Source organism: Heliangelus exortis, chromosome 20 (assembly GCF_036169615.1).
Source record: "Heliangelus exortis chromosome 20, bHelExo1.hap1, whole genome shotgun sequence".
NCBI lineage: Eukaryota > Metazoa > Chordata > Aves > Apodiformes > Trochilidae > Heliangelus > Heliangelus exortis.
In genome coordinates this window covers 8,448,340-8,474,937 of record NC_092441.1, presented here as the reverse complement: position 1 = coordinate 8,474,937, position 26,598 = coordinate 8,448,340, and the positions used below count along the sequence as shown (strand labels likewise).

At 48.0% G+C, this 26,598-nt stretch overlaps 2 protein-coding genes across 14 annotated transcripts in view; one reads left to right on the top strand and one right to left on the bottom strand.

Annotated features, from left to right (window-relative positions):
• UBALD2 (UBA like domain containing 2) overlaps positions 1-26,598 on the bottom strand; it is a 79,762-nt gene that overhangs the window by 48,597 nt on the left and 4,567 nt on the right.
• Positions 1,293-24,106, top strand: EXOC7 (exocyst complex component 7). 13 transcript variants are annotated; one of them, XM_071764345.1, is made up of 22 exons: positions 1,293-1,494; positions 2,234-2,299; positions 3,399-3,583; positions 4,258-4,363; positions 4,865-5,087; positions 7,079-7,246; positions 8,271-8,282; positions 13,169-13,261; positions 14,238-14,306; positions 15,603-15,748; positions 16,678-16,830; positions 17,501-17,599; positions 18,203-18,265; positions 18,584-18,650; positions 20,096-20,134; positions 21,148-21,213; positions 21,627-21,747; positions 22,171-22,266; positions 22,528-22,591; positions 23,121-23,162; positions 23,313-23,446; positions 23,852-24,106. In XM_071764345.1, exons 1-22 carry the CDS (start codon positions 1,435-1,437, stop codon positions 23,952-23,954), a joined length of 2,175 nt encoding a protein of 724 aa, XP_071620446.1. In that variant the 5' UTR covers positions 1,293-1,434; the 3' UTR covers positions 23,955-24,106. The 13 variants fall into 13 exon arrangements, with proteins under 13 accessions (XP_071620446.1, XP_071620447.1, XP_071620452.1 ...); XM_071764346.1 differs by lacking the exon at positions 8,271-8,282; XM_071764351.1 differs by lacking the exon at positions 13,169-13,261.

Below are 26,598 nucleotides of genomic sequence, written 5' to 3'. Positions count from 1 at the left end.
ACTGTTCAGGGGAGAGCAGCACACAGTTAACCACAGGCTCAGTGAGGGGAGATTTCCTTTTGGCTCTGGCTGCCCGTTGAATGAGGAGGTGAGTTGGCAGAAAGAGCATGGGTTGCTATTAAAAAAAGATGGCTCTGCTGTACAGGGAAAAAATAACCCAGAACGCTTCCCAGTCACACCAGGCCAAAGGGGAAAAGCACAAGGGATGCTGACCTCAGGCAAGGCTCAGGATAAGATCCCCTCTAGCAGGTGTCCCCATAAAACACGGGTGGGCAGGCAGAGGCAGCAAACGCATCGTTCCTCAGAGCAGGCAGAGCCCAGGCACAGCTGTTTGCAGCATGATAAGGTGGGTTATGAAATGGAGTGAAGTTGTTGAACAAAAGAGACCCATTGGGCTGTTTCAGCTGGTTTCCAGAGCCCGGGGTGGTTTGACAGGGGGAAGATGGATGGGAACGTGCCAGTCCCTTTGCACAGCAGGAGCCTTGCCTCAGAGCAGCAGGAGATGGCGGGAGGCTGGGACTGTCTGTACTGATAAAACCACCTCCCTGCTCCAGGCTGGACATGGTTTATGAGGATGCAGAGCCCTGTAATTTCTCTGGTGTGTGATAAATCCAGCCAGTGGAAAAACAGATGGAGGGCAGGGGTAGAATCATAGAATCGTTTTGGTTGGAAAAGTCCTTTAAGACAGCTAAGTCCAACGGTTAAACCAGCACTGCCCTATCTACCAGTAAACGGTATCTTTAAGCACCAGGTCTGCCCAGTGAGCCCAACCACTGCCCTGGCCAGCCTGTTCCAGGACTTAACAAGCCTTTTGCTTAAGTTTTTCCTCATATCCAATCTAAAACTTCCTTCATGCAACTCAAGGCTATTTCCTCTTCTTCTAGAGTGACCCCCACACCTGCAAATGCCTATGTTGCCATAATTCATATTTAAATGTCTGTAATTTCATTTTGCCAGGTTCAAATCCCTGTAACCTTCCTCCCCGCCTCATTTCTCCCTTCAGCTGTGTGGCACAGTGTGCCTGGGCCTGAACAAAGAAACTTGACAGGGAACAGGGCAGGGGAAAGGGTAAGCTGGGTGGCTTTGGACACCCTGCAGGATGCCATTTCCTGAGGGGGACATCACTGCTATTTGGGTTGGGTTGAGTTGGGGAGGTTCGGCTCGGGCAGGCCGTGGTGTGGATGGCGGGTTTGACCCTGACACAACCGCGGTGTCACCGTCCCCACCCTCCCAAGATGGCGGCGCAGCCCTGGCCGTTAGGGCCCGCCCTTCCCGCCCTCCCCGGGCCCCGCCCCCCGCAGCGGCCGCTCCCAAGATGGCGGCGGCGCTGAGGCCCCTCCCAAGATGGCGGCGGCGCCGTGACGGGTGAGGGCGGAAGAGGAGGGCTGCGGGGGAGCTGAAGGGCCGAGCGCGGCCCCGGCGCCCGGCGGCACGATGATCCCCACCGAGGAGGTGTCGGCTCGCCGGAGGGAGATCGAGGATAAACTCAAGCAGGTGAGGCTGGGCGAAGGACTAGGCCGGCGGACTCAGCCCCGGCGCCTTGCCTGGGAGATGGAGCCGGAAGCTTTCCGGGACCCCCTAAGGGCCTGATCACCCCTCTCTGGACCTGGCAGCATTCCCAGGTCCCCTTTAGGCCCTGGCTTTCAGGGTCAAGACTCTCTCTGCTTTCCACTCGCCTGGGGCTCTGCCCTTAAGGCCTGGTTGCTTCTGGGGGCTCTGCCTTCAGGTTCTCAGGTGTAGCCTGCGAGGTCAGCCCTTGCCTGCTGTAATTTCGTCCCATCTCTGGGCTTCGCTGACTTGAAAACAAACCCTTGAGGGTTGCTTTGTGTTGACTGCTTGGGTTCATGGCTGTGCATGGGGTTTGGATGGTGCCTGTGCCACTCCTGTGTTGGGCTGGGGCAGGGAAGTGTGGGGCCTGAGCCAGAGGACCTCTGTGGTAAAGGTGTTACTTTTATATTGTGCTGTGGCCTTCGTGTGGTAAGGCTTTTATGGTATTGAAGGGAAATGAGTAGTTCATAATGTCGTGAGGGTTTTATGTGTCTCACCTTGCCACAGTTGCACCTCAATTTCTCTGATTTCTGTTAAGAGGTTGTATATTGAGATGTGACCTTAGCATCAGACCAAACAGTTTGATTCAGTGTTTAGAAGGACTTGTAAAAACCTGTATGTAATATTTAGTGACTTAAATGCTTATTGTTCAGAATTGAAGGCTATTTTTTCATCCTACTTGCAGGAAGAAGAAACTCTGTCCTTTATCAAAGACAGCCTTGAGAAGAGTGACCAGCTTACAAAGAACATGGTAAGGAGATGCTTGAAATTCAGCTCCAATGTTAGGCCTGGGTTTAGTTTTTTGAGGAGAATCTGTTTTCAGGGCTGTCACTGTGCAGACCTGAGGAATGCAGGGTAATAAACCACTTGCTCTGTGTCTGTGTTTTACACTTCTGTGGTTAGGCAAAAGTGAAGACTGATGAATGTTTCAATCCTAAACCTCTCTCCTGGGGAGATGAGGTCTTAATGATCTGTTGGGACATGAGCTGTTGGCCTTCTCTCTTTACAGCCTTCTCTCTCTCTCAGGAAGAGGTATTAATAGACCCCAGACTAGTTTGTCCAACAGCATCATGTTGTTGCTTCATAAAGTCAGGTCTTGTTCAGAGTTTATTTTCAGAGTCTTCTAGTTAAGAAGTAGAAAGTAATTATTGTCTTCTAATTGCTTCCAAACCCATAGCTGGAGTACTATGTGCAGCTTGGGGCTCAGTGCTTTAAGAGAGTTGTAGAGGGACCACCAGAGAAGTATGGGAAACATAACAGAGGAGTGAATCTTGAAAGAATTACATTTTGCCCTAGAAAAGATGATGTCAAGGCCTGCTTTATGAACTTACTAAGTTTTTCCACCTTTCAGAAGCAATATCACAGTCCCCTTTAAAAAATAGCTGTCTGTGGTGGAAGAGAAGGTTCATGCTATACACATCCTGTGCCTTCACTTTGTGCATCTGCTGTTTGGGTCTTACTGCTATGGAGCAAAGTGGCTGCTAGTTGATGCTTTTGTTGCTCTTTTTACCTACACCACCTCCAGGCAGTTCCTGTGGATTTGTTTCCTGCTGCCAAATCAATTTTTGCTTCTCCTTAGCACTACCTTGGAACATGATTTTCATGTTTTACAAACATTTAATTCATAATTAGCCCATCTCTGTATGACAGGTGATCTGTTTTGTGATAGATTAATATAAATTAGGACACAGGGGGATTAAACAGCCTGTCCAAGGAGTCAGGGAAAATTAGAGCCCTTAAAGATAAGCTGTGACCAAAGATCCCTGGTTGCCCTGCTCTCACTGCTACCCTGCTGTATGGATCCAGGTGGGAAGGTGTCCTCAGCTCTTTGTCTCTCTCCTGGTGTGTAGGTTTCCATCCTCTCCTCCTTTGAGAGCCGTTTGATGAAGCTGGAAAACTCCATCATCCCTGTCCATAAACAGACAGAGAACCTCCAGCGCCTGCAGGAGAACGTGGAGAAGACCTTGTCCTGCTTGGATCATGTCATCAGTTACTACCATGTAGCTAAGGACACAGAGAAGATCATAAAGGAAGGGTGAGTTGAGCAGTTAGATCTTGCTGGAGAGCTTCACCCTATTTGAACTTTTGGGATAGAAGTAGTGGGGCTGACTCCACACACACACATAATGTTCCTTGTACCCTTCCCACACTCTTTCCCCAACATCAGTGCACAATGGAGCTGCCTGGCTTCATCTTCAGCAATCCCCAGAGGGCAGAGTCTGCTTGGGTTCTGCACTGGAGTCTCGTCCAGGTTTTGCAGACATGCCACTTTATGAATCTCATTAGCATAGGTGGCTTCTTTTTTTTCCTCTGCTCTTTTCCCAAAGGCTCTTCCTGCCCTGTTGATATTGTAATCAGAACTGGTCTGGAGCCTCTTGCAGCCTTGATTGCCCTTCTCTGGGCTGGTGGGTTGTGCAGCTTCCTTCACCTTCCCAGTAGGGCTTGACTGAGAGAGGAAGGCAAGGCAAGGCATGGCTGAGAGTTTTCTGCTGCTCAGTCATCAGTCCTTCTGCACTTGCTTTGTGAATTGGGTGTTCTGCTGTGGCATTGTGTGGAGGCAAAAGGGAATCCCATGATCTCCTCCTAGTTGAAGAAAAGGGAATTGAAATTTTCCTTATTATTTTTAACCTGATTTAATCTGGTGCTTTCTCGTTATCTTCTTTCTTTGCTTCTTGGAATACTGCTTTTTATATTTTGTTTTATTTTCAGCCCTACTGGGAGGCTGGAGGAATACCTGGCTTGCATGGACAAAATCCAGAAGGCAGTGGAATACTTCCAGGACAACAATCCAGACAGCCCAGAGCTGAACCGTGTGGTAGGTCATGGGTCTGAAACCTTCCATGGGTGAGAGGGGCTGATGTAGCCCTGCTGCTTGCTCTGTTTGCTGCCTGGCCAAAAAGATGTTTGGGCACAGCTGAAAAAAAACAATTGTTTTGGCTTCTGTTGAAGTTTGCACTCAGCAGCAATTTTTCTTGTGGCATTTTGCTCTTTATGCCTTGCACCAGTAGGGCTTCTGAAAGCCTGTGTTGCACATGTGATGGAGTTGGTTGAACCTCCTCCTGAGGAGCTCTTGTCAGTCCTCCAATTGCTTGAGCAGAATGGGAAATCCAATGAAATCACACTTGAAAACTGAGCAACTCCAAACATTTTATTTTTATTTAACTAGCTCTAAAAGTCTCTTACCTACGGGTGGTGTTGAAGGACACAGTTTTTGACAGTGGTTAGAAATGCTGCAGAAAGTGTGTTCTTATGCAGAAATACTCCTGGGTGAGTGATAACAGGAGCCCTGTGCTGCTTCTGTCCTGTTTTTTGCCAGAAATCCCTCTTTGAGAGGGGCAAGGAGTCCCTGGAGTCTGAGTTCCGCAGCCTGATGACACGACACACCAAACCAGTCCCCCCCATCCTCATCCTGGACCTGATCAGTGGGGAGGATGAAATGGACACTCAGGAGGAGATGTCTCTGGAGCACCTCCCAGAGAGTGTCCTGCACGACATCATCCGGATTTCTGGCTGGCTGGTGGAAAATGGCAGGAACCAAGGTTGGTGATGCTGCCTGCTGAGTGCACCCCCACGACTGACAAAATGTTTGAGACCAAAGTAGGGTGGTGAGGGTTGTGTGTAGCACTGCACAGCTTGGCTTGGAGATGAATCTATGAAGAATCTATGAAATTCAACAAGGGGAAGTGTAGAGTTTTGCATTTGGGGAAGAACAACACGATGTCCCAGTATAGGTTGGGGGCTGACCTGCTGGAGAGCAGTGTAGGTGAAAGAGACCTGGGGGTCCTGGTAGACAAGAAGATGCCCATGAGCCAGCAATGTGCCCTTGTGGCCAAGAAGGCCAATGGCATCCTGGGGTGCATTAGAAAGGGTGTGGTTAGTAGGTCAAGAGAGGTTCTCCTCCCCCTCTATTCTGCATTGGTGAGGCCACACCTGGAGTATTGTGTCCAGTTCTGGGCCCCTCAGTTCAAGAAGGACAGGGAAGTGCTTGAAAGAGTCCAGCGCAGAGCTACTGAGATGATTAAGGGAGTGGAACATCTCCCTTATGAGGAAAGGCTGAGGGAGCTGGGTCTCTTTAGTTTGGAGAAAAGGAGACTGAGGGGTGACCTCATCAATGTTTTCAAATATGTAAGGGGTGAGTGTCAGGGAGATGGAGTTAGGCTTTTCTCAGTGGTGACCAGTGATAGGACAAGGGGTAATGGGTGTAAATTGGAGCATAGGAGGTTCAAGTTGAATATCAGAAAAAATTTTTTTACTGTAAGGGTGACGGAGCCCTGGAACAGGCTGCCCAGGGGGGTTGTGGAGTCTCCTTCACTGGAGACATTCAAAACCCACCTGGACACGTTCCTAGGGGATGTACTCTAGGGGGCCCTGCTCTGGCAGGGGGGGTTGGACTAGATGATCTTTCGAGGTCCCTTCCAACCCCTAGGATTCTATGATGATTCTATGATGATTCTATGATGTTCAGCTATGAAGCCTCTGCTGTGGCCAGCAAACCTTGAGTCATTCTGTGGTTGGTGGCTAGCAGGGCTAGTGCCTGCTTTAGTGGCACTTCTTAGGTGAGTAGTTCAGTCTCACTTTAAGATCCTGCTCTTTGTGGTGGGAGTGAACAGCTGTGTGGAGAGAAAGAGCTGTGTTAATAAAGGATGAATTTTCTAAATGCATAGTCTGTCCTTCAGCAAAACATCATTTAACTTGCATCTGGAATGCCTCCTGGTGGAGCTGCACTATCTACTGCACAGGTATTACAAATGTTCAAGAAACTGATCATTTATTGCCATTTGGGAACTATTTAGGAACAGAACTTTTGTATTAAGTGTTATCAGGGGCAGGGGTGAAGCAGCACAGAAGCCTTTCTTCAGTCAGGACATGTCTCTTCTTTCTCGTTCTGCACCATCAGAATCTATCTCCAGCTTTATACCCCTTTATTAACTTCTCCTTTGGGGATAAATGACTTTGAGGATGAGTTACAAGAAACCTTTCCTCTCACATACAAACAGCTACTGGAGTCACACCCCACCTTGGTGATTTGCCTCTGAGTGGGGATTACTGTGCTTACCAAGTGTGACAAATAGCTTTAAAATCTTTTTAGGATTTTTTTCCTTGATCAAAGGCAAATCAAGCATATATAGCAAATTTGGTTTGTCAGTTTGTGTTCTGCTTTCAAATGATGAATGCCTCGTTTAATTCCTGAGTGTCCTGAATCCTGAGAAATGTGTACAGTCTCTCCTGCTAGAAACTAAGTACTTGAGTTGACCTTGTCTTGCTCAAATGCCTCCCATCTGTTCCACAAGTGATGCACTCCTGGCAGTGGTGCACAGGCTTCGTGTTGTGTATGGTTTGAGGGTTGGAATGAATGCCACAGGAGAAAAAAAGTTGGTTTTGAAGAAAATAAGAGAGAAAACACTTATTTGAGGTCCCACATCAATGCTAGTCAGTCCCCTTGGGACACAGGGTGTTACAGGAAAGGTTTGTTTTACCACAGAGTATTTCCTGAGTGCTTATCATCCTTTTTTCTGCCTTTTCTCCTTAGATTTCATGACAGTTTATTTCCAGATCCGCTCCGTGCAGCTCGACCGCTCCATCAAAGGCCTGAAAGATCATTTCCGTAAGAACAGCTCCTCCACGGGGGTGCCCTATTCCCCTGCCATTCAGAACAAAAGGAAGGACACCCCTACCAAAAAACCAATCAAGAGGCCAGGTGAGTGCCTGGAAGGGGGGTGTTCACTGCACTCTGAATCCTCTTGTCTGGGTACCAAACATATCTGCACATCTTCTCACTGCTGAGCTCAGCCCTGTGTCTGAAATTGTGCTTTTAGGACAGGAGCAGGGCTGGGATTTTGGAGATAAGCTCTGTTTCTCTGCCCTGGGCTCAGTATTGAGGTGACAGGTGTTTTCTGACTGTTTGTCAAGCCATTGAGTCTGTTTTCTGGGCGATGTAAAAGGAGAAGAGGGGTCCTGTATACAGGGAGAGAAAAGGCTGCTTCCCTAACAAAGGAAGTGAGTAAAAAGAGACCTGAGAGGGCTATAGAAGGATATGATCTGAGAACACCTGTCCTCAGCCTTGGAATACAGAATATAGCCTGTGCCACAGCAAAAGAGAAAACTCAGATCTGATCAAACACATCACTTTAATCATTAGTTATGAATAAATTATCATCGTGCTGGGAAACCAAGAACTTGGCAGGAGCTGAGATAGGGTCTAGGTGGGTGGCTGCAGAAACAAGACCCAAAGTTGTCTGAATTTGGGAAGGGCTGTTAAAGCTTTTGCTGGGGGAAAAGGGGGTTACTCCACCTCTCCTCATAGTGGAGTTTTGCTGTGTTTTCTGCAGCTGATGAGGTCGGTTCCCCCAGTGTACCATAGCCCAGAGCTGGAGTTCCCATCCCTGAAATGTGCCATCTAGTGGGAGCAGGGCCAGAAGGGGGGACAGCAAAAGGTGCTACCGACCTCCCACATCAGTGCAGTGTTCCTCTTGGTGTCACAGCACCCTGCTGTTGCCTCTGTAATAGGGATGAGAGCCAGGAAAGTTCATATTTCTGGGGTTTTCCCTGGCCAGTACTCTCCCACCCTAATTATTTTTTCTGTGTTGTCCAAATACTGGGTTCAGGAAAACAGCAAGAAATGTGGGTAGGGACTGGGAATGGATGGGATGGGGAAAGGGAGGAAAAGAAATACCCATTTTAATTGTGTTGTGTTTATTTTTATAATCCTGATGTGAATGCAGTCCTCATCCCAGGTAATGTGTGTCTTTGTGTGCGTGTGCTGGCCCTGGTGCTCTCTCTCTTCACTTCTGTGTGAGGAGAGGCTTTGCTGGGCCTCTTCTTGCTAAAGCAGAGGGTGTGCCTGGGATATTTGGAGAGGGAGAGCTGCATGGGAAAGGCTGTGACATCCAGAGATGACCCCTCTGGTTTTTTAAAATCAGTTTGTGCCATTGCTGCAGTGTCCTGGAGCTGTTCCTAAAAGCTGATGTGCCAGTTGCAGTTGCTTGATGCAATCAGACTGAATTTCAGTGGATTTTTCCCTGTCAGCAGAGAAACCACCAGACAAGGGGATGTCTTACCCCACACTTGACTTTCATCTGGAGTTTGGCTGGTAGTTAATTGCATAAGAATTTGCCCCCAGTGTTGGGAGACCTGTAGAGGACAATATCCTCCTGCTAAGGAGAAATAGCCATGCTGCAGATGGCAGATGGACACTTTTTAAAATGGGTTCTGAGCATGGTGACAGTCATTTGTGTTCAGCTCCTGAACAGTGGTTCCTACCCAACAGCATGATTGTCATAGGGTAAAAATGTTGGGGTTTTTTTTGTGGTTCAGTAGCTCTTTGCTGGAAAGATGCCAGATGGGGATCAGTAGTTGAACCCTGGGGCATCTGGGGTTGTGGATGCTTCAGATTTGCTCCACAGTTCTCACCTGATACTGAAAAGATCCTTGGGTTTTGGTTGCAGTGAAATCAGGAGGTATTTCTGAGCAGCCTGAGTAGTATCTCCTCTGTGGTCTGGGTAAATAGTCAGAAATGGAGGAGATTTTTTTTCATGTGCAGATTAAAAAAATAAAATAATTAGGATTATTTTAATGAATCTCAGATCTTGGGTGTTCACATAGTATAGAAAGGAGCCCACATACTTGAAAACAGAAACATTTGCTCCCTACTAACAGGGCTTCTCCAAAATGGATGCATTTGGCCATCCAAAATTACTGGTGATGAGTATCTTGGCTCTAGATTTGCCAGGATTTCACATCTTTTTACCTAGTTTAATTGGAGTTTGTGAGACAGGCCAGGTAGAAGGTACAGAGCCCAGTCTGAATGTACTTAAAGAGCTGATGGTGTATGAAGGAAAGAGCATTTTGAATGATCTACTGGGGTATTGTTAATCTCAAAAAAAAAAACCAACAGTGGCTGATTTTTCTCCAGTCTTCCATGAACAAGGACAGAGAACCAGGCTGTAGCTCTTGAAGTACAGGGGTGGTTAAACCTCAGTCACCAGGCATCTCTTATGGCTACTAAATTGTACTTAAGTTAAAAATGGAGGAAAAAAGTCTTTGAGACAAGAGTCACCATTTTTTCTGCATTGCCATCAGCTTTCAAGGACTGCTCTTGAGGTGGAGGTGTTATACCATCTCTGCACTGGCACAGTGTCCCTTTTCATAGCAATATTCATCTGGTGGTGTTTAATTCCCCTGGTTTTAGCCTTTGTTCAATTACAGCAAAGAATTTTTTGTTCTGTGCCATTGCTTCAGTAAGACAAATTCTGTCAATGTGGGTTTTAGACAAGGGAGTTTTCTCACAGTTCCATCAAGTGAGTTGATTTCCTTAATCCTTAAGAATATCCCAGAGCACACCCCAATGCACACTTTAACCTGTTGCAAGGGATAAATAACAAACTAAATCTGTAACTTCTTTATCCACAAAGCAAAGCTCAGGAGAGGCCACAGCTAAAGGGAAGGTGAGATACTAGGGACAGATTAGCAAGGTAGAGACCCTCTCTTCTCCTTCAGGTGCTGTGTTGGGTTCTGGAGAACATGTTCCACATCCATACGTTGTTTCAGAGGGTCTTCATCTCTCTGTTACTGTTTTACTGGTTTTGTACCCTGTACTGTCTCCTGCTGTTGAAATTGCAGTTGAAAATCTGACTGCTGGAGATGCTTCTAAAGCAGAGTTTTCTCCTCTTAAATGAAACTTGCCAAGTCAAGTTCAATTGATGAAGCAGTCTGTGAGGTTTTTTTGGGGTTTTTTTTGTTTGTTTTTTTTTTTAAAGTTTGCAGATTGAAATGTCAGCAGTCTGTCTCAGGAGGCAAGAATATTTAGATTCCCAAACCTCCTGCTGCATATACATTAAATGTCACTTGTTTGTGATGGCTCTAGACCCAGTGCTTTGAGAGCAGAATGGAACTCAAAAGCCCTGCACTGCCAGGAAGGACAGGGATGAAGATGCTGGTAGCAGCACCCAGCCTGGCTGCCTCCAAGGAAAAGCCAGAGAGCTTTAGCCAATTTTATACTGACTCCTACTTAAAAAAAGAGGATACATTACCCTTCTGCTTGGTTAGAAAACTGCCTGGTGGAAGAAAGAAACAGTTGGAAAACTGTGCCTCATGTATGTGCCACAGGAGCAAAAGTTTCTGCTTGTTTTGTTGTTGTCTTTTTTTTTTTTTTTTTTTTTTTTTTGAGGGCTCTTTGCAAGCTATAGGGAGCCCTTTTCCAGTTTATTTAATGCTCCAGTTTGCCTGGTGGTGAGGAGGAAGCTGTGGAGGTTGTCTGGCAGAAGGAAGAACCTGTTCCTGCTTCCCTCTTCCCATATCCATCACTCCCCAGCCTGAGTCTGATGTTTTCATTAGCAGCTGCACCACATTCCTGGTTGGTTTTCCAGCTGCCTACTAGGGCAGAACAGTCATGGAACAAAAGCATTTGGCTTCCACTAGAATCCATCAAAGCCTAATTACAGTGCTAAGTGAGAGGGATTGGGCAGGACTGGAGTGATGCCCCTGAACAGGGTAAACACAGAGAATTGTGCTTATGCAAATAAAATGCAGCACAGGAGTTTCAGCTCTCATCTGAGAGGGAACTCTCAGGGGTGAGCTCTGAAGATGTGCACTGCATACCTGTGAAGTGAGATCCTAGTGACAGCAGCAGCAGTTACACTGTTTGTTTGGTTCTCATACCAATTTATCTGGTTTTTTTGGGGGTTTTTTGTCATTTTTTTTCCCCTCCTCCAGAATGCTTGAAAGTGGGAAAGATGAAAGAACTGCTAGATGAACAGTACCTGGGCTGAGCTGCTCTGCAACACCTGGGCCATGTAACAGCAGTAAGAAGGAGCTTAGTGCATATCCTCAGAGCTTGCTACAGCCCTGCTTGCTCAGAGGAATTTGCTGTTGTGCCCAAACTCTTAGGGTTTCTGAAGGCAGCTGAGAATAAAGTGGAAGTGTTCAGTGTGAAGAGCATTGGGAAGCTTGGAAGAAGAGGTGAAGCCCTCTGCTTTGATCATATGACAGATGCTAGGAGCAAATGCATCAGCACAGTGAGGGTGTAAATCTTCCCACCTCCATGGTGTGGGTCTAGAGGGAGGAAGTTTCCTGCTAGAAGAATTTATTTTATAGGTAGTTTTTTGGTTGTTTTTGGGTTTTTTTGGTTTTTTTTTCTTTATTGAGTAGTTGAGAACACTGAACAGGTAGAAGAAAAATATTTTCAATGAAACACTGGCCCCAGTGAGCACTTCAGGAACCATATTTCTGTTTTTTAGTAAGTGCACCAGGTTAAGGCAGGTTGGTAATTCAGTGGAAACTTCTCTCTCCTCTGCTCCCCCATTAGAAGTTTCCTTCTTCCTGCCATACATCCCTTTATGGGAGGCTGTCCTGCACCCCAGGGTGCTGTTCTGCAGCAGTCTGTACTTGGGCTCCCCCTCATCCAACACTCATTTCCAGGCTGCACTGTGGCTCAGTTACTGTTGGAAGGAGGGATTTTCTGCATGTCTGGAGTATTTATTACTTTAAAGTGAAAGAGCAATTCTTAATTTTGGCAGCAGCATTTTTATTTCTTGGATCCTTCTTCATTTATTTAGCCCAGATCTGTTGCCCCTGGGTCTCCTATAGAAACTCCTTCTACCTTCCCAAAACTTTCTGTTCCTTGTTGTGCAGGCAACAGCAAAGCTCTGCTGTGAGAGGGTGTCCATGTGCTGGTGATAATTGCAGCTTGTTGCATGATGACTAACCTTTAATGTGGAAACAGTGCTTAGTCTTCAGTTGTCACATTAATGCTTTGTTTTGTGTTTTCTAGCTGTATATCCAGCATTGGCTTTTGTTCAGTTCTGTCTGTTTTTTTGTGTGTGTTAAGTATAAATCTTTTAACCCGGTGTCTTTTTTTTTTTTCCATGGTTTTAATTGATTTGCAGTTCCTTAGAAGAGAAGTGTCTTGGGGATTAGGGTGACTGAATACAAGTTAGACATGGGTGGGCAGCATCCATTATTCTGTGATTCCTGTGATGGGAATTGCTGCAGCAATTGCTCTCTGGAGCCCAGAGGTTGTCACCCTTTTATCTCTTCTATAATGCCAGGGGTTTCTTGTCTTGGCTGTGGGGCTCCTGATGGATCTGTATTGAGCATGCTCAGAAAATACCCCTCAGAAAGGCACCTCTGTCTGCAGCTCTAACCAGGTGGCTGCAATTGTGCCTCTGGGGAGCAGGCAAGGTGTTGCTGGACAGGGATTGTACTGCAAAGCCCTGCTTCCACAGCTGAGGAAAAGCAACAAACCTTGCATGCTTGGATGCTGAGTATCAGCTTAAATAAACTCACTGCAGGGAGGGGTCCTTCCTTGCTTCCCTTCTCTGACAGTGTTCTCTCACCCTGCCATGCCACCTCCCCAAGCTGATCTGAGCACTCCCTGATTCTGTAACCCTGGAATTCATGCCCCCCCCCCTCAAATCAGGGAAGCAGTCTGGAAAAACCATTGTATCTGCACACTTGGAGATGAGTTTGGGGTTCACATTCTTATACTGAGCATGCTCATTGGTGCCCAGCATCCTCTTGCTGGACCCAGGTGACTTGCTGGTGGAGGGCTGGTGTTCTGGGTTTGTTTTCTTTCACCCATTTTCTAGGTCTTCTTGTCTCTTTTCTCTGGCTCTGGTGACAGGCACGATCCGTAAGGCTCAGAACCTTCTGAAACAGTACTCTCAGCATGGTCTAGATGGGAAAAAGGGGGCCTCTAACCTCATTCCTATGGAAGGTAATCAAAGCTCCAGCTCCTTCACCTTTGACTTTCTCTGTGTATCAACCTTGCTTTTCCAGGTGGGACTTCCATTAGCCTAGTGCTTGATGGGCAGCACTGGATAGGTACAGCTATGCTTGAGGAACTGAGGAGATGCTGGGGAGCCAAAATTATTTTTTCTAAATTTAGTATCTGAATTAAAAAGTCTCTGTAAACGTGAGTACACGTGGAGAGGAATGTTACCTTAAAGCAATTGACCCACCATAGTTACCTGGCTAATGGAAGTGCTCTGCTCTGATGCCATCTGCTTGTGGTGTTTCTATTTTCTTTTTGCTTGGACTTTGAGCCATTCCATTTCCTGGTCACCTTTTCAAACCTGATGTTAAGGTGTTGGACCACAAGTAGCTCAGGGCCTGCACCTCTGTTCTGTGGAGACTTGCCTAAATGGTTGTCTTCCAAATTCTGATCTTCTCTGTTTACAGAGGTTGTACCAGAGAAGGGAGAGGAGGTCACTTGTTTCAAAGCATCTCTAAGACCTTTCTGCCTCCTGCTCAACATGTATCAAAAGCAGATCTCTTCTGTAGTCTTTTAAATCCCAGGTGGTGACTAACATCACTCATCTGGGGGAAAAACAACGCTGGGGGAAAAAAAGTGGGCTTTGAGTTTGGATTTTTAATGCCTGTGGCTACAAATTGGACTTGTGGTGCCTGCTGTTCCATTCAGAACTTCCAGCAGGAGGCTCAAGGAACTCTTGTGGCCCAACAAATGACTTAATTGTCACTTCTCATCAGGTTTCGAAGGGTCGCTACCGCTACATAGCTCAACCAAGGGATTTGGTCAGGTAGCATCCCTGGGAACGTGTAGGGAAAAAAAACCATCCATCAGATATCAAATAAGCCAAGCTTGAAGTGGCTTCCAGCCAGTGTGAGCATCCGTGCTGTAACCACCCTGGATAAATTGCGCCTTCTGTTTGTGCCGGCTGACATCTCACTAGGTCATGAGCATGATTTACGAGTTAAACACCTTTCCGATACCCTGAGCGACAAGCATGGGCCTGCTGCTGGTAAGTACCATGTTGTCACTTCATTCCCAGCTGGCTAACATCCCTTCTTTTCAGCATGTTTCACAGTAGTTTTGTAGCCATGGCTGTTATCTCCGTGGGCAGTCCTGGAGCATGGGCCTTCTCTGGCTAAGGAAGCTCTGGTTCTTCTCAGTAGAATTCACTCCTACTAATCCCACACACCCCAAAGCCCCCAAACAGGGAACCCTGATTTTGTCCAACCAAAGACTGGTGGCTACCATGCTGAGGGGCACTCTCCTGTGTTTAGCTGCTGTCTTATGTGGTGCTGAAGTGAAGCAAACAGGAAAGGGATCACATGCAGCATGCAATACACTGGATCACTCTTCACCAGGGGCAGGTGTAAAACCACATCACCTTTGTGTGTGCCCTGCTGACTTGGAAAAGATCAACCTGGGGGACCCATCAGTATAGGGAAGAATTGATTCTTTCTCCATCAAAAGTTGCAGATGTTGCTGGGAGGAGAGAAGCAGCAGCCCATAGCTTTGAGAAGGCACCTCTGTGTGATCTTATTGTCCTGTGGTGGTTATTACATGGTTCTGAATTGTGCAGGATGGTGTGAGTCTGGTTGTGTCTGTCCTGCTGACACATCCAGGTAGTGGTTGGAATGAGTTGAGGGCCCTTGTATCATACCAGCACTTCTCATGCCAACCACATAGGTTCTTTGGTGGATCTTTGAGGTATTTGTATGCTATCCCTCAAATATTTGCATTTGTATACAGCATTTTGTGGCAGATAGCTCACCTAGCTGTGCTGATATTTCTGCTTCATAGGGTTTGAATGTTTATCTGCCTGTTTCTTATCTTTTTCTGCCTGTGGGAGGATTTCCCAGAAATGTTGATGCAAAATGGCAGTTTTTCATCTGCATGATGGATGGAGATAAGGAATTCTAAAAATACAAGCAAGGATGTTGAATAATTCACCTCAGACCTTCCAGAGTTCAGTACTCTGTGTTCAAGCCCTTGATTAAATTTAGTTTGTATCTCAGAAGTGCTGCTCCAAACCTGCCTTCTGTCAGGAGGCCAGGAGGAGCTGGTGTCCTGATGCTCCTGTTCCCTGCTCTGCAGATGATTTGCATGTCTCCTGCAGGGTGTGCATTGCTTCCTGCACAACCCAGCTTTGGGGGGGGGGGGGGGCAGGTTTGGTGAGAAGATGACTCTTATTCTCAAGAAAGGATGGGTCCAAAGCCACTACCTCCTTTTCCAGAAGAACCTTGTGCAGCCCGAGGCCTTGGAGTCAGTGTGGATTTTGCTCTCTCTCAAAGCCCTCTTGTCCTTACAGGGAGGGACGACGTCTTCGACATCGAGATCGACGCCTACATCCACTGTGTTAGTGCCTTTGTCAAACTGGCCCAGAGTGAATACCAACTCCTGACAGAGATTGTCCCAGAGCACCACCAGAAGAAGACCTTTGATTCTCTCATCCAGGTCAGTTGGGCCTCTCTGCTTGGCTTCTCTTGTAAAGGCTACACACAAATCATAGAATCATAGAATCATAGAATCCTAGGGGTTGGAAGGGACCTCGAAAGATCATCTAGTCCAACCCCCCCTGCCAGAGCAGGGCCCCCTAGAGTACATCGCCTAGGAACGTGTCCAGGTGGGTTTTGAATGTCTCCAGTGAAGGAGACTCCACAACCCCCCTGGGCAGCCTGTTCCAGGGCTCTGTCACCCTTACAGTAAAAAAATTTTTTCTGATATTCAACTTGAACCTCCTATGCTCCAATTTACACCCATTACCCCTTGTCCTATCACTGGTCACCACTGAGAAAAGCCTAACTCCATCTCCCTGACACTCACCCCTTACATATTTGAAAACATTGATGAGGTCACCTCTCAGTCTCCTTTTCTCCAAACTAAAGAGACCCAGCTCCCTCAGCCTTTCCTCATAAGGGAGATGTTCCACTCCCTTAATCATCTCAGTAGCTCTGCGCTGGACTCTTTCAAGCACTTCCCTGTCCTTCTTGAACTGAGGGGCCCAGAACTGGACACAATACTCCAGGTGTGGCCTCACCAATGCAGAATAGAGGGGGAGGAGAACCTCTCTTGACCTACTAACCACACCCTTTCTAATGCACCCCAGGATGCCATTGGCCTTCTTGGCCACAAGGGCACAAAGTCTTTTTCCTTTCCCCTTCCTTGGGAGGATGTGGTTTCCACCACCTGCTCTGGGTGCTGATGAGTACTAGGGGTGTCCTCCAGGACCTGTTTAGGGAACTGAGGTCCACACAGACCCTGGAGAACGCACCACAAATGAATCATCAGCTAAATTGGCATCCTTAATGAGTATCCTGCATTGAGCCCCTTGTGCTGCCTGGGCAGAAGTTCTGCTTCTTCCTGACTCTCTGGCTTTGTTGCAGGAGTCTTTGGATAACTTGATCATGGAGGGGGATAACATTGTCTCAGCTGCCCGGAAAGCCATCATCCGACACGACTATTCAGCTGTGCTCACAATCTTCCCCATCCTTAAGCATCTTAAGCAGATGAAGCCAGAATTTGATCAGGTCCTGCAGGTAAGCATGATGGGACTGGAGAGGGTCCTGTGGCTTGGAGAACTTTTTGGAAAGAATGATCACAATGGCTTTGAACAAAGTCATGCTGCTTCTGTCCTCCAGCATGGACTGGAAGCAACATAAATGCAGCTTTCTCCTTTCTGTGATGGTGAACTCAGCAGCAGATCTTTTCAGTTCAAGTCATGACCTGGTGATAGATCATCTACATTATTCTGCTGTATACATAGCCTCTGAGGAGTTTAATCTCTGATACTGTTGAACTTAGTTTAGGCTGTGCTTGCTGATGTCTGGAAGATGGGCTGCTCTGAGGAGAGCCTGCTTGGACCATGCCACAAGGTTTTCAAGGTATTCCTTTCAAATCTGGCATCCAGGTTAACAAGGCTCCCTACCATCTGCTTCCAGTTGGTGACAGTGAGGCACCAACCTCATGTATCAGGTACTGCATAAGAGGAAACATGAGAGGTAGCAAGTTCTGGTCACCATTAGGGTCACAACATCTTCCCTTTTTGGCTGGCAGAAGAATGTAGGCTTTCACATGTTGTCAGTGGTGCTGAAAATATTCTCCTGGTACATGAGGAATTGAGAACGAAGTGATGGGGTGGGGAGGGGCTGGGTGAAAGTTCAGATCCTGTTTGTTTTCCTTCTCTGATCTGTTATGGAACTATTCCAGGGAACTGCAGCAGGCACCAAGAACAAACTGCCAGGGTTGATCACTTCCATGGAGACCACTGGTGCAAAGGCACTGGAAGAGTTTGCAGACAACATTAAGGTAGGATGCTCCCTCAGTGTTCCCTCTGGCTAGAGCAGCAGGCTTGGAAGTGAGGTTTTCTGAGCAGAATCCCTAGTTCAGCTTTCCCTGAGACAACTTAGTTTCTGACTTTAAAGCAAGAGCTTGCTGGATCACATTGGACAGTCAGCTGCAAATAGCAAATGCTTGGTGCTGATTGCAAATAGAAGAGGCCTCTGCTTAAGACCCTGACAGACATACTACAAATAATAATAATTATCTGCAGATACCAAGTCAAACTTGGAATCTAATCTTAGTTAAAAAGAAAGGAAAATTACTGACTGAAAAAAAATTGGAGGACTCGTATTAAATTGTGGCAGTGTAAGGTGGGCTTGGTGAATGCCCTGCCTGGTAGGTGAGCTGAACATTTGGTGGTCACTTGCTGAACAAACTCCTGTGGTTCTGAGCTGTTGGTGTGTAGGAGCTGTGGCTTCTGGGCACCAGGAGATGGCACTGCAAGAGCCAGATCTGAGGGTGTTGAGATAGGCTGGATAAACAAGCCTACAGCTCACTTGCAGCAGCAGTTGTACTGTAGGTGCCTTCAGGTTCCTTAGGTGCTGACCTCTTATCTCTCTCTTCCCTTAGAATGATCCGGACAAAGAATATAACATGCCAAAAGATGGGACAGTTCATGAACTCACCAGCAATGTATGTGATGATGATTTGAACCATCCTTTGTGAAAAACAGCTTCTGAAGAAGTTTCAAAAAGAGCAGTAGGGAAATTTCTTAAGCTATCTTGGTATTGCAAGGGCAATTAACTGGCTTCCATTAAGTCATTAACTAATTATTCTTGTTAAGCCATGATATGACTGTGTGGGTAAAGCCCAGCAACTCAAAGGAGTGTAGTGATTTGTTTCTTGGAGGCTTTTAAGTGTGGGGAAAAAAAGTGGTCCTTCATGATCCCTAATAGCAGAGCATAGGAGATGCAATTTTGGTTGCTCATAACTCCCCTCCTTTGCTTCCAGGCCATCCTTTTCCTGCAGCAATTATTGGATTTCCAGGAGACAGCAGGTGCCATGCTGGCATCACAAGGTACATACATGCATAGGGCTTTTTTTTTCAGGCATGCAGTTCCTTCCCCAAATTGTCTGGACATCTTCCCTAAAGTAATCAAACCTCATGATGCATGGTGAGCTTGTTTTCCTCCTATCCTTCACCCTGTGGTTTGTCTTGTCCTCCAATCTGCCATGACCACAGAATTGGGTATCTGGAGAACTCCAAGGGATGTAGAGAGTTCCCCTGCTGGTCCTTCCACACTTGTGCCTGTCAGGTACTTTTGGGATGGTGTCTATTACAGATGTGTCCTGTGGTGGCACAAGAGGATGCCTTAGTCATTTAGCTTCAAATCTGATGCTGTGTGGTCCTCTCTGACTGTGCTGGAGTGAGGGTGGTTGGGCCAGCTGAGTTAGCTTTGCTTAGGCTGTGTGTAGATGAATTGCTGCCTTTCTCTGCCACTGGTCAGGGTATAACAGCAGCAGCAAGAATGTTCACCTCAGCATCTGGCCATGGTCAGAGAGAAGGTTTAGATTTAGGGACTACTTCCAGAAAGAAATGTGTGGATCAGAAGCCAAGAGCTGCTGCTTCCTGTAACAGGATGCTGCTGTGTATCAGCTAGAGCAGGATTCTTGCTTCTCTGCAGAGCAGCAGCTCCCAGCTCTCCAGTAAGCCCTTGGCCTTGGCAGAGCTCAGGCTTTCAAGTATGAATAGAGCAGGCTGGAGAGGTGGAGAACTGGAGATTCAGGGGGTGCAGAGACTGGAAGAGAGAAGAAGCCACTGGCTGGTTTTTGGAGAGAGTTAGGGAGCCCATTAGGAGCCAGGGGAACAGGGAAGCTTCTTATATGCAATTCCTGTGTGGAAAGTTCTTCCAATTCTCAATTAACTCAGTCTTGGATATCTCTACTCTTGCCACACCTCCTCTAACCACTGCCTTTTTCCCTCTCCACTTGCAAGCTCAGTGGGCTGAGGGCCTCCTGGACATTGACTCTTTCTCCTTGGCCAAAGGGCTAGTCTGGATTTTTTTTCTTGGAGAAACCAACTGTTTCCCACTTCCTTCCCTGAATGGTGTTGTCAGCACCATTGTTTCAAACACTGACGTGGTCACGCAGTAGAGATCTGCCACAGGAGCTGATTCAGAAGGTAACATAGGTTTTTTTTTAACTTTTAAATTGTGGCTCATTGTCCCATCAGGTGTAGAGGAATTTGCTGTGTAAAGATTTGGAACAAGGTGTCCTGCTAGATGCAAACAATGACAGTGTCTCTAGCAGGGTGACTCTGCCTTTCCACTGTGGTCTCCATTCCATCTGTGGCCTTGGAGGGACTCCTGCCTGCTCTCCTGTGTAGCTCTCTGTGGCTGCTCTGTGTTAATATCTGCTTTGTTCTCAGAGGGATGGTGGTCTCTAACCTGTCTTTTTGCACTTTGCATTTCTTTTTCTCTCTCCTCCCTCCCCTGTTCTCTCTGCTTTGCCTAATCCTTGTAGTTCTTGGGGACACATACAATATTCCTTTAGATCCCAGAGGTAAGCAGACTTACCCACACGTACCTGTTCATGTTGCCTCGGACTCTGGTGATGTATGTTAATTCTTTATCCTCCAGGAGTGGTAAATAACACAAAGGGGAGAAGGGGAGGGTAAGTAACTCTTGCTGAATAGGGAGGGTTTGTCACCAGCAGACAATGGGGGATGGCACATGAGCTGAAGCAGGCAAAAGATGTTTTTGTGGCACTGAATCTCTTTGGCATGGGTAGCAAATTGGCCCAGCTGGTATCATGCTTTATCCCGTGTGTGCTTGGCTCCTCATTGTCCAACTCCCAGCAACAGGAGCCTCGAGACCTTTCCCATGGGGTGCTTTTGAACTTGGACCACCCGAGCTATGCCCAGCTGCCAAACTCTCTGGTGGGGGGAGGAGGAGATATCTACCCCACGTGTCCCGTGGGCCCCGTGCCCACGAGCCCTTGAAGGCAGAAAACCATTTCTTATGCATACACAGAGGAACATGTGCCAGCCCAGAGTCACTGCTTGTAAGGGCAGGCTCCTGTGCTGGCACACAGAGCCAAGCAGGCCCTGTTAGCAACCATGGGGATGGCTGAAACTTTCCAGAGCCCTTCTGCTTGTTTCAATGACTGTTGTGTCCCTGCTCTTCCCAGTGCCAGCTCGTTTGTTCCCTGGTTGCCAGTTTTTAGTACTTGCAAACCCTTTTCAGGTGGTGGGGAAGGATGGGGAGGATGTGTTTCATGACTGTTTCTGACTAAGAGGGTATTTTCTGAGCACTAGGAAGGAGAGATTTCTGCTGGAGTGCTCAGCAGTTGGTGCAGACACAGGGCCTGAGGGGTGCAAAGCTCTTCCCCCCTCACCCAGGATAAGCCACTGGCAGTCGGCACTGAAGCAGGGAGCTGCCGACAGGAGCACTGCACTAACTTCATAGCAACAGGGAGGAGGTTTGTTTGAATAGAGGCAGGCTGACCACACAAACACACACACACACACCCTCCCCGTGGCATGTTAACTGCCCTGAGACTCTTTTTCTTTTCAGAGAGCAGCTCCTCAGCCAGCAGTTACAGCTCAGAGTTCAGCAGGCGGCTGCTGAGCACCTACATCTGTGAGTACTCTGCACACCTTCCCATTCCTGCCCCCTTGGCTGTCCTTCACTCAGCTCATCCTTGGGTGAAGAGCACAGGCTGTGTCTCTTACTCCATCTGATCTTTCCATGTTTGAGCTGGAGTCTGAGGGGGAGGGTTGGAAAAAAGGGTGAAACTGGGAGTTTCAGGAAGGGTTAGACAGGACAAAGCACAGTGCAGCAGCTTGCTGTGCTGCAGAGCTTTTGTCATCAGTTGCCCTGTACCACTGGTGCTGTTAAATACACAGGATTGTACCCTGGCCTACACATGCAGCTGGGGCTGAGCTGTTCACTTTGCTGTGAGCCCACAGTGACAGTGCAGAGAGCTCAGTTTGGATTGTCAGTAATGAGAAGTTTCAGGGCAAAACTTGTGATTCTGGTTTTCCTTCTTTAAGGCAAAGTGCTGGGCAACTTGCAGCTTAACCTTCTTAGCAAATCCAAAGTTTATGAAGACCCAGCTCTGAGTGCCATTTTTCTGCACAACAACTACAACTACATTCTGAAATCTCTGGAAAAGTAAGTGTGACCTGGGTAAGTTTCCCTGGAGTTCAGGCTGATTCCAAACATGGGTTTGGAGCAGAGATGTACACTGAGTGCATTTACTTGCTGGCCTGTCTCATCTCTGGTCTTTCTTCCATCCTTGAAACTGCCCTTTTAAAAGCTTTATGCTGTTATAAACTGCATTACACCAGAGTGGAAGATCAAAGCAGTAGAGAAGCCTTAGGTTGTAGTGAGCCCTTTGATCTTGGGAGGACTGAACACATGGCTTTGAAAAGTAACTTGGAGTAGCTTTTGTCTCCTAGTTTGTGCTTTTCAAGGTCCCTTTTATTGTAAAAGGTAGAAAAGAACTTGGTGATAGGGATGTGAAATGTTGCCACCCTGCTAGCAGCCCCGAGAGCAGTTGGTTCATGTGCTTCCCTGAGTTTTCTGTTCTTTCAGGTCTGAGCTGATCCAGTTGGTGGCTGTGACCCAGAAGACAGCTGAGAGATCTTACCGGGAGCTCATTGAGCAGCAGATCCAGACCTACCAGCGCAGGTCAGCTGGCATCCTCCACTCTTCCCTTTTGTCAGTGAGAGCTCCTTGGGAGCTGGAGCAGTGGGAGAAAGCCTGAAACAGAAACTGGTTAAAACCAAAGCCAAATATTTTGGTTTCCAAGCAATTAATCTGACAGGGGGAGGGATCACGGGGGGAGGTTTTGGGATGGGTGTTATCTGGGGCAGCCTTTGGGTCATGGGTGAAGACACAGAAGCACAAGTAACTCCTCTTTGCCTCTTTTCAATCTCATTTCATGTGCAGCTGGTTGAAGGTGACAGATTACATCTTGGAGAGAAACCTGCCTGTCTTTCAACCAGGAGTGAAGGTGAGAGGATGGGCAAGGATGGTTCTGAGACAATAGAAATTGCCAGAAGTATCTCCTCCTTTGTCATAGTAAAAAATCTCCAGAAACCTTCTTTATATCTTTTGCCAGTATTGCTCTGCAGAGTGAATACTGTGGCTGGGACACAATGGAGAGCAGCACTGCCCCAGATTCATACAAATCTTTTAATCTCTGCCTCCATTCTTATATTTTCACCTGAGCGGATGCTTCTATTTTGGATTTGCAAAACCATGAGCCTTTCCTTTATAAAAGGCTGGAAGCATAAAGGAATCTATTTTTATGTCTGTTCTGTCTGAAAATTACCCTCATTAAACCTTCTTCAGATGAAAGCCAACTGCTGCATGCAGTGTGTGCTGCTCACTGCAGCTCTCTCTCCTCCCTGCTGTAGGAGAGGGAATTCAGGCCAGGTAGGGAGGATATTACTTAGGTTGGATGGGGGGCTGTGGGCAAACACGGATGTTGTAAATTTATTTCCAGCAATAAAATCAAATCCTTTCCCTCCTTGTTGCAGCTCAAGGACAAGGAGAGGCAGATGATAAAGGAACGCTTTAAGGTGAGGAGGTGTTAGGTGGGGTAAGAACATCCCCTGGCTGACTGGGACAGACAGTGAGCTGCCTGTTGACAATGCAGGGGAGAAGAACGTCAGTCTCAGTCTAGAGACACAACTGCAGACAGGATGCTCACTGAGTGTTACTTTGGACAGGGTTTCAACGATGGGCTGGAGGAGCTGTGTAAGATCCAGAAGGCCTGGGCAATCCCAGACGTGGAGCAGCGGGACAAAATCCGCCGGGCCCAGAAAACCATTGTGAAAGAGACCTATGGTGCCTTCTTGAACAGGTGACAACTTCTTGCAACCGTGTCCCCTCTTCTTTGGATTTACTGAGGTCTTTGAGGTCCAGAGTAGCCTGAGCTGAGGCAGTTTTCTATTGTCCTGTCTTAGCTTCTCTACCTTGCACACTAAAACATCCTCGAGCTGAAATCCCCTCGCTGCAAGCACCTTCTGTCACCCTGATTCCTTGGTGGGGGTGGGTGCAGATGTTCTAGGGAGCACAAAGCTCTGAGCCACCCTGGGCTATTCATGCCAAACTTGATTGTAACCAGGTCACTTGCTCCCTACAAAATGTCTCATCAGATTCAAGTGGGGCATGCTGGAGTGGAGCTGGTTTGTGAAAGAGGAGGGGCCAGTGGGTCTCTTTGCTGTGTTCCAGTCGTTGGTTACCTGGGGGCTGTCTTCTTTTGCAGATATGGCAATGTGCCCTTCACCAAGAACCCTGAAAAATACATCAAATACCAGGTCGACCAGGTGGGGGAGATGATTGAGAAGCTGTTTGACACATCAGCATAAATCTCCAGCTGTCATGTACTCTCCAGCTGCCACGTACAAGTCAGCACTCTCTCCCCAACCTTTGGGACTCCCTTTCCTCCCCCTCTGCCCCATTGTGGTGGGCAGGGTGTTATAATTGTATTTATCAGATTTATAAACCTGTGGAAACTCTACCTTCTGGCTGCCTTTGCTTTCTTCCATGGATCCAGAGTCAAGGGTTCTGCGTGGGCTCTATTTGTGCATCTTCAGGCCTGGCTATAAATCTGGATGCTTTTATGTGCATCTCACTGGGTGGGTGTGTTGAAAAAGAACCAACAAGAACCCCAGAACCTTTCTGGGTACAGTTCTGTTAGGGGCAGGAGGGTGTAAACTCCAAGTGATGCTACCTGCTTCCCTGATAGGACTTGGGAATCTCAGTTCTGTAGGATCCCAAAGGGTTTTCACAATGTTACTCTTAACTGCTATTTAGTTCTCTGATGGGCCAGGATGTCATTTCTGCAGCATGATGGTGTCAGGCCATGGTGGTGCTGTCCAGTTACACACAGGGTATGTTTTACCCCTGAGTTTCACAGAGTGTCCCAGCAGTGGCTCCCTGTCCTGCATGAGGTGATGGCAGACAGGGTGGTGGCAGCCTGGAGTCCTGACAGAGGGAGCTCCATCATGACACTTCAGTGCTAACCAGTTTTTTCTCTGCCAGCTCCAAGAGCCTCTGAAGGCTGCCAGGCACTCCACAGTGTTTTTAAGCACAAGCAAAGTGCTGCTGGCTTGAATTATGTGTGGTGCTGGATACACTGATGCTCACCAGAAGGAGCTGGATTCTGTCTCTCTGGGTCTGTTTCTGCCACAGCAGCAGAAAGCTGATCTGGATTTCTTTCTCCAAGAGACTGTGGAATTCATCGTGCTCAGGCTGAGGCTGTAAAACAGATTTTAATGCCAGGGTGAGGAGTTTGATCTGGAAGTGCTGCAGGCAAAGCCAGGGGAAGGAAGGGGAGAGCTTTGCCCACAGCCTTTCTGTAGCCACTGAGCTTGGCTGGGGGAGGTGGTATCATCCCTGTGCTGGTGCTTTTGTGCTAAACAGAGCCCAAAGAAAACCTGTGAGGTCCCTTAGGGTGTGGAATGGGACCACATCGTGCTCTCTGGAGGTGTTGGGAATGCCTCTGCATGGCCTACACTGAGGGAGGCATTTCTGGGCTTTGTTGTCATCCTGTGCCCACAGGAAAGCTGTCTGAAGGTGATGGAGCTGGTCCAGCTCAGAGGGGAGATGAATTCAGAGAATGAGCTGCAAAATGTTCCACTCCCTCCTGGTCTGTTACCAGCAGCAGCAACTGGCTGGGTTGTTTTCTGCCAGAAGGATTCCCTGGCCACATCTTGGGGAACAAAGAGGGATGAGAGGCTGAGAACCTGGCTCAGTGGCAGCTGCACCACAGGGAGGAGCTGGTGAGTACCTGGGGAAGAGGTGGCTTCCTCTCTGTATGGGAGCCTAAGACCCTAGTTTTTACTGACCTAAAGGAAAACTGAGACACCAGGGCCCTGTCCCTAAATCCAGCCTCCCACTCTAACCTTTCCCACACCCCTTGCCCCTTCCTTGCACAGGGGATGAATGTGGGGAGGTGGATGGGCTCCCTGCCCTGGTGAGCAGCTGCTGCATCAGCCAGACCTGCTTTGGGAGCAGCAGCAGCAGAGCAGCACACTTCATCCAGAGCCCCCCCTCCTGTGGGGTGGGAGCAGGGGGAGCCTCTCAGCCCCTTTGGGTTGATCTCAAGCATCCAAGTCACGCTGGATGCTGGGGAATGGCTCCGTGTGCTCCTTGGCTTTTTATGGTAAGGAATGTCTCTGCACCACGTTAATTGAGTGATGATGGCAGCCAAGCACCCTCCTGACACTCTCCTTGTTGAGCACTTCACACCCACCCCTAAGAACCCAGCACGGAGTCATGAGAGATGCTCAGAGCATGGGAAGGGGACGTGGACCCCAGCTGGCACTGCCCCAGGGCTGGAGCTGAGCCCCCTCTGCTTCCCACTTTGTTCCTCCAAGGCTCCTGCAGGGTTTGTCACTCTCAACTCTGTTCTGGCTCCTGGTGAATCCAGCCTGGGGACAGCTTGGCACTGGGAGCTTGAGAGGTTGGTGGCCACGCTGTGACCCCAGGTTTTCCCATGGCCAGTTCAGGGGTGGCACCAGGAGCTTCCCTGGGGCTGGGCAAGGAGTTTGGGTCACAGTTGGGCCCCCCCCTTTCTGCCTGGCCCTGCTCCCTGTGGGTCCCCTGTGGCTGGCTGCTACGTACTGGGACTTGGTGAGCATCAGCAAGTACAGCTCTGTGGGGCTGCTCCTCCTTGCAGGTCCTTCCCCTGGTACCCCAGCTCTCACCCCACAGGGACCCAAGATACCCTGGGCACCAGCCCATCTCCTTCTTTCCCCCACAGGGCTCTTTCTGGGTGAATTTTGAGCCCCCTCATGGGGGCACAATGCAAGGCTTGGGGTTTGCTGGCTTGCTGGTACATCTGTCAGCCAGTTATTTTTATTTTCTTGGGAATGCTATAAAAAGATGAACTCAGGAGCAACTCTTGTCCTTTCTGGGAGCTCAGCCCTGTGTGGAGGGGTTTGAAAGTGAGTGCTGGACTCTGTGTCCTGCAGTGTGACCCAGAGACTGGCACCATGATGTCCTGCA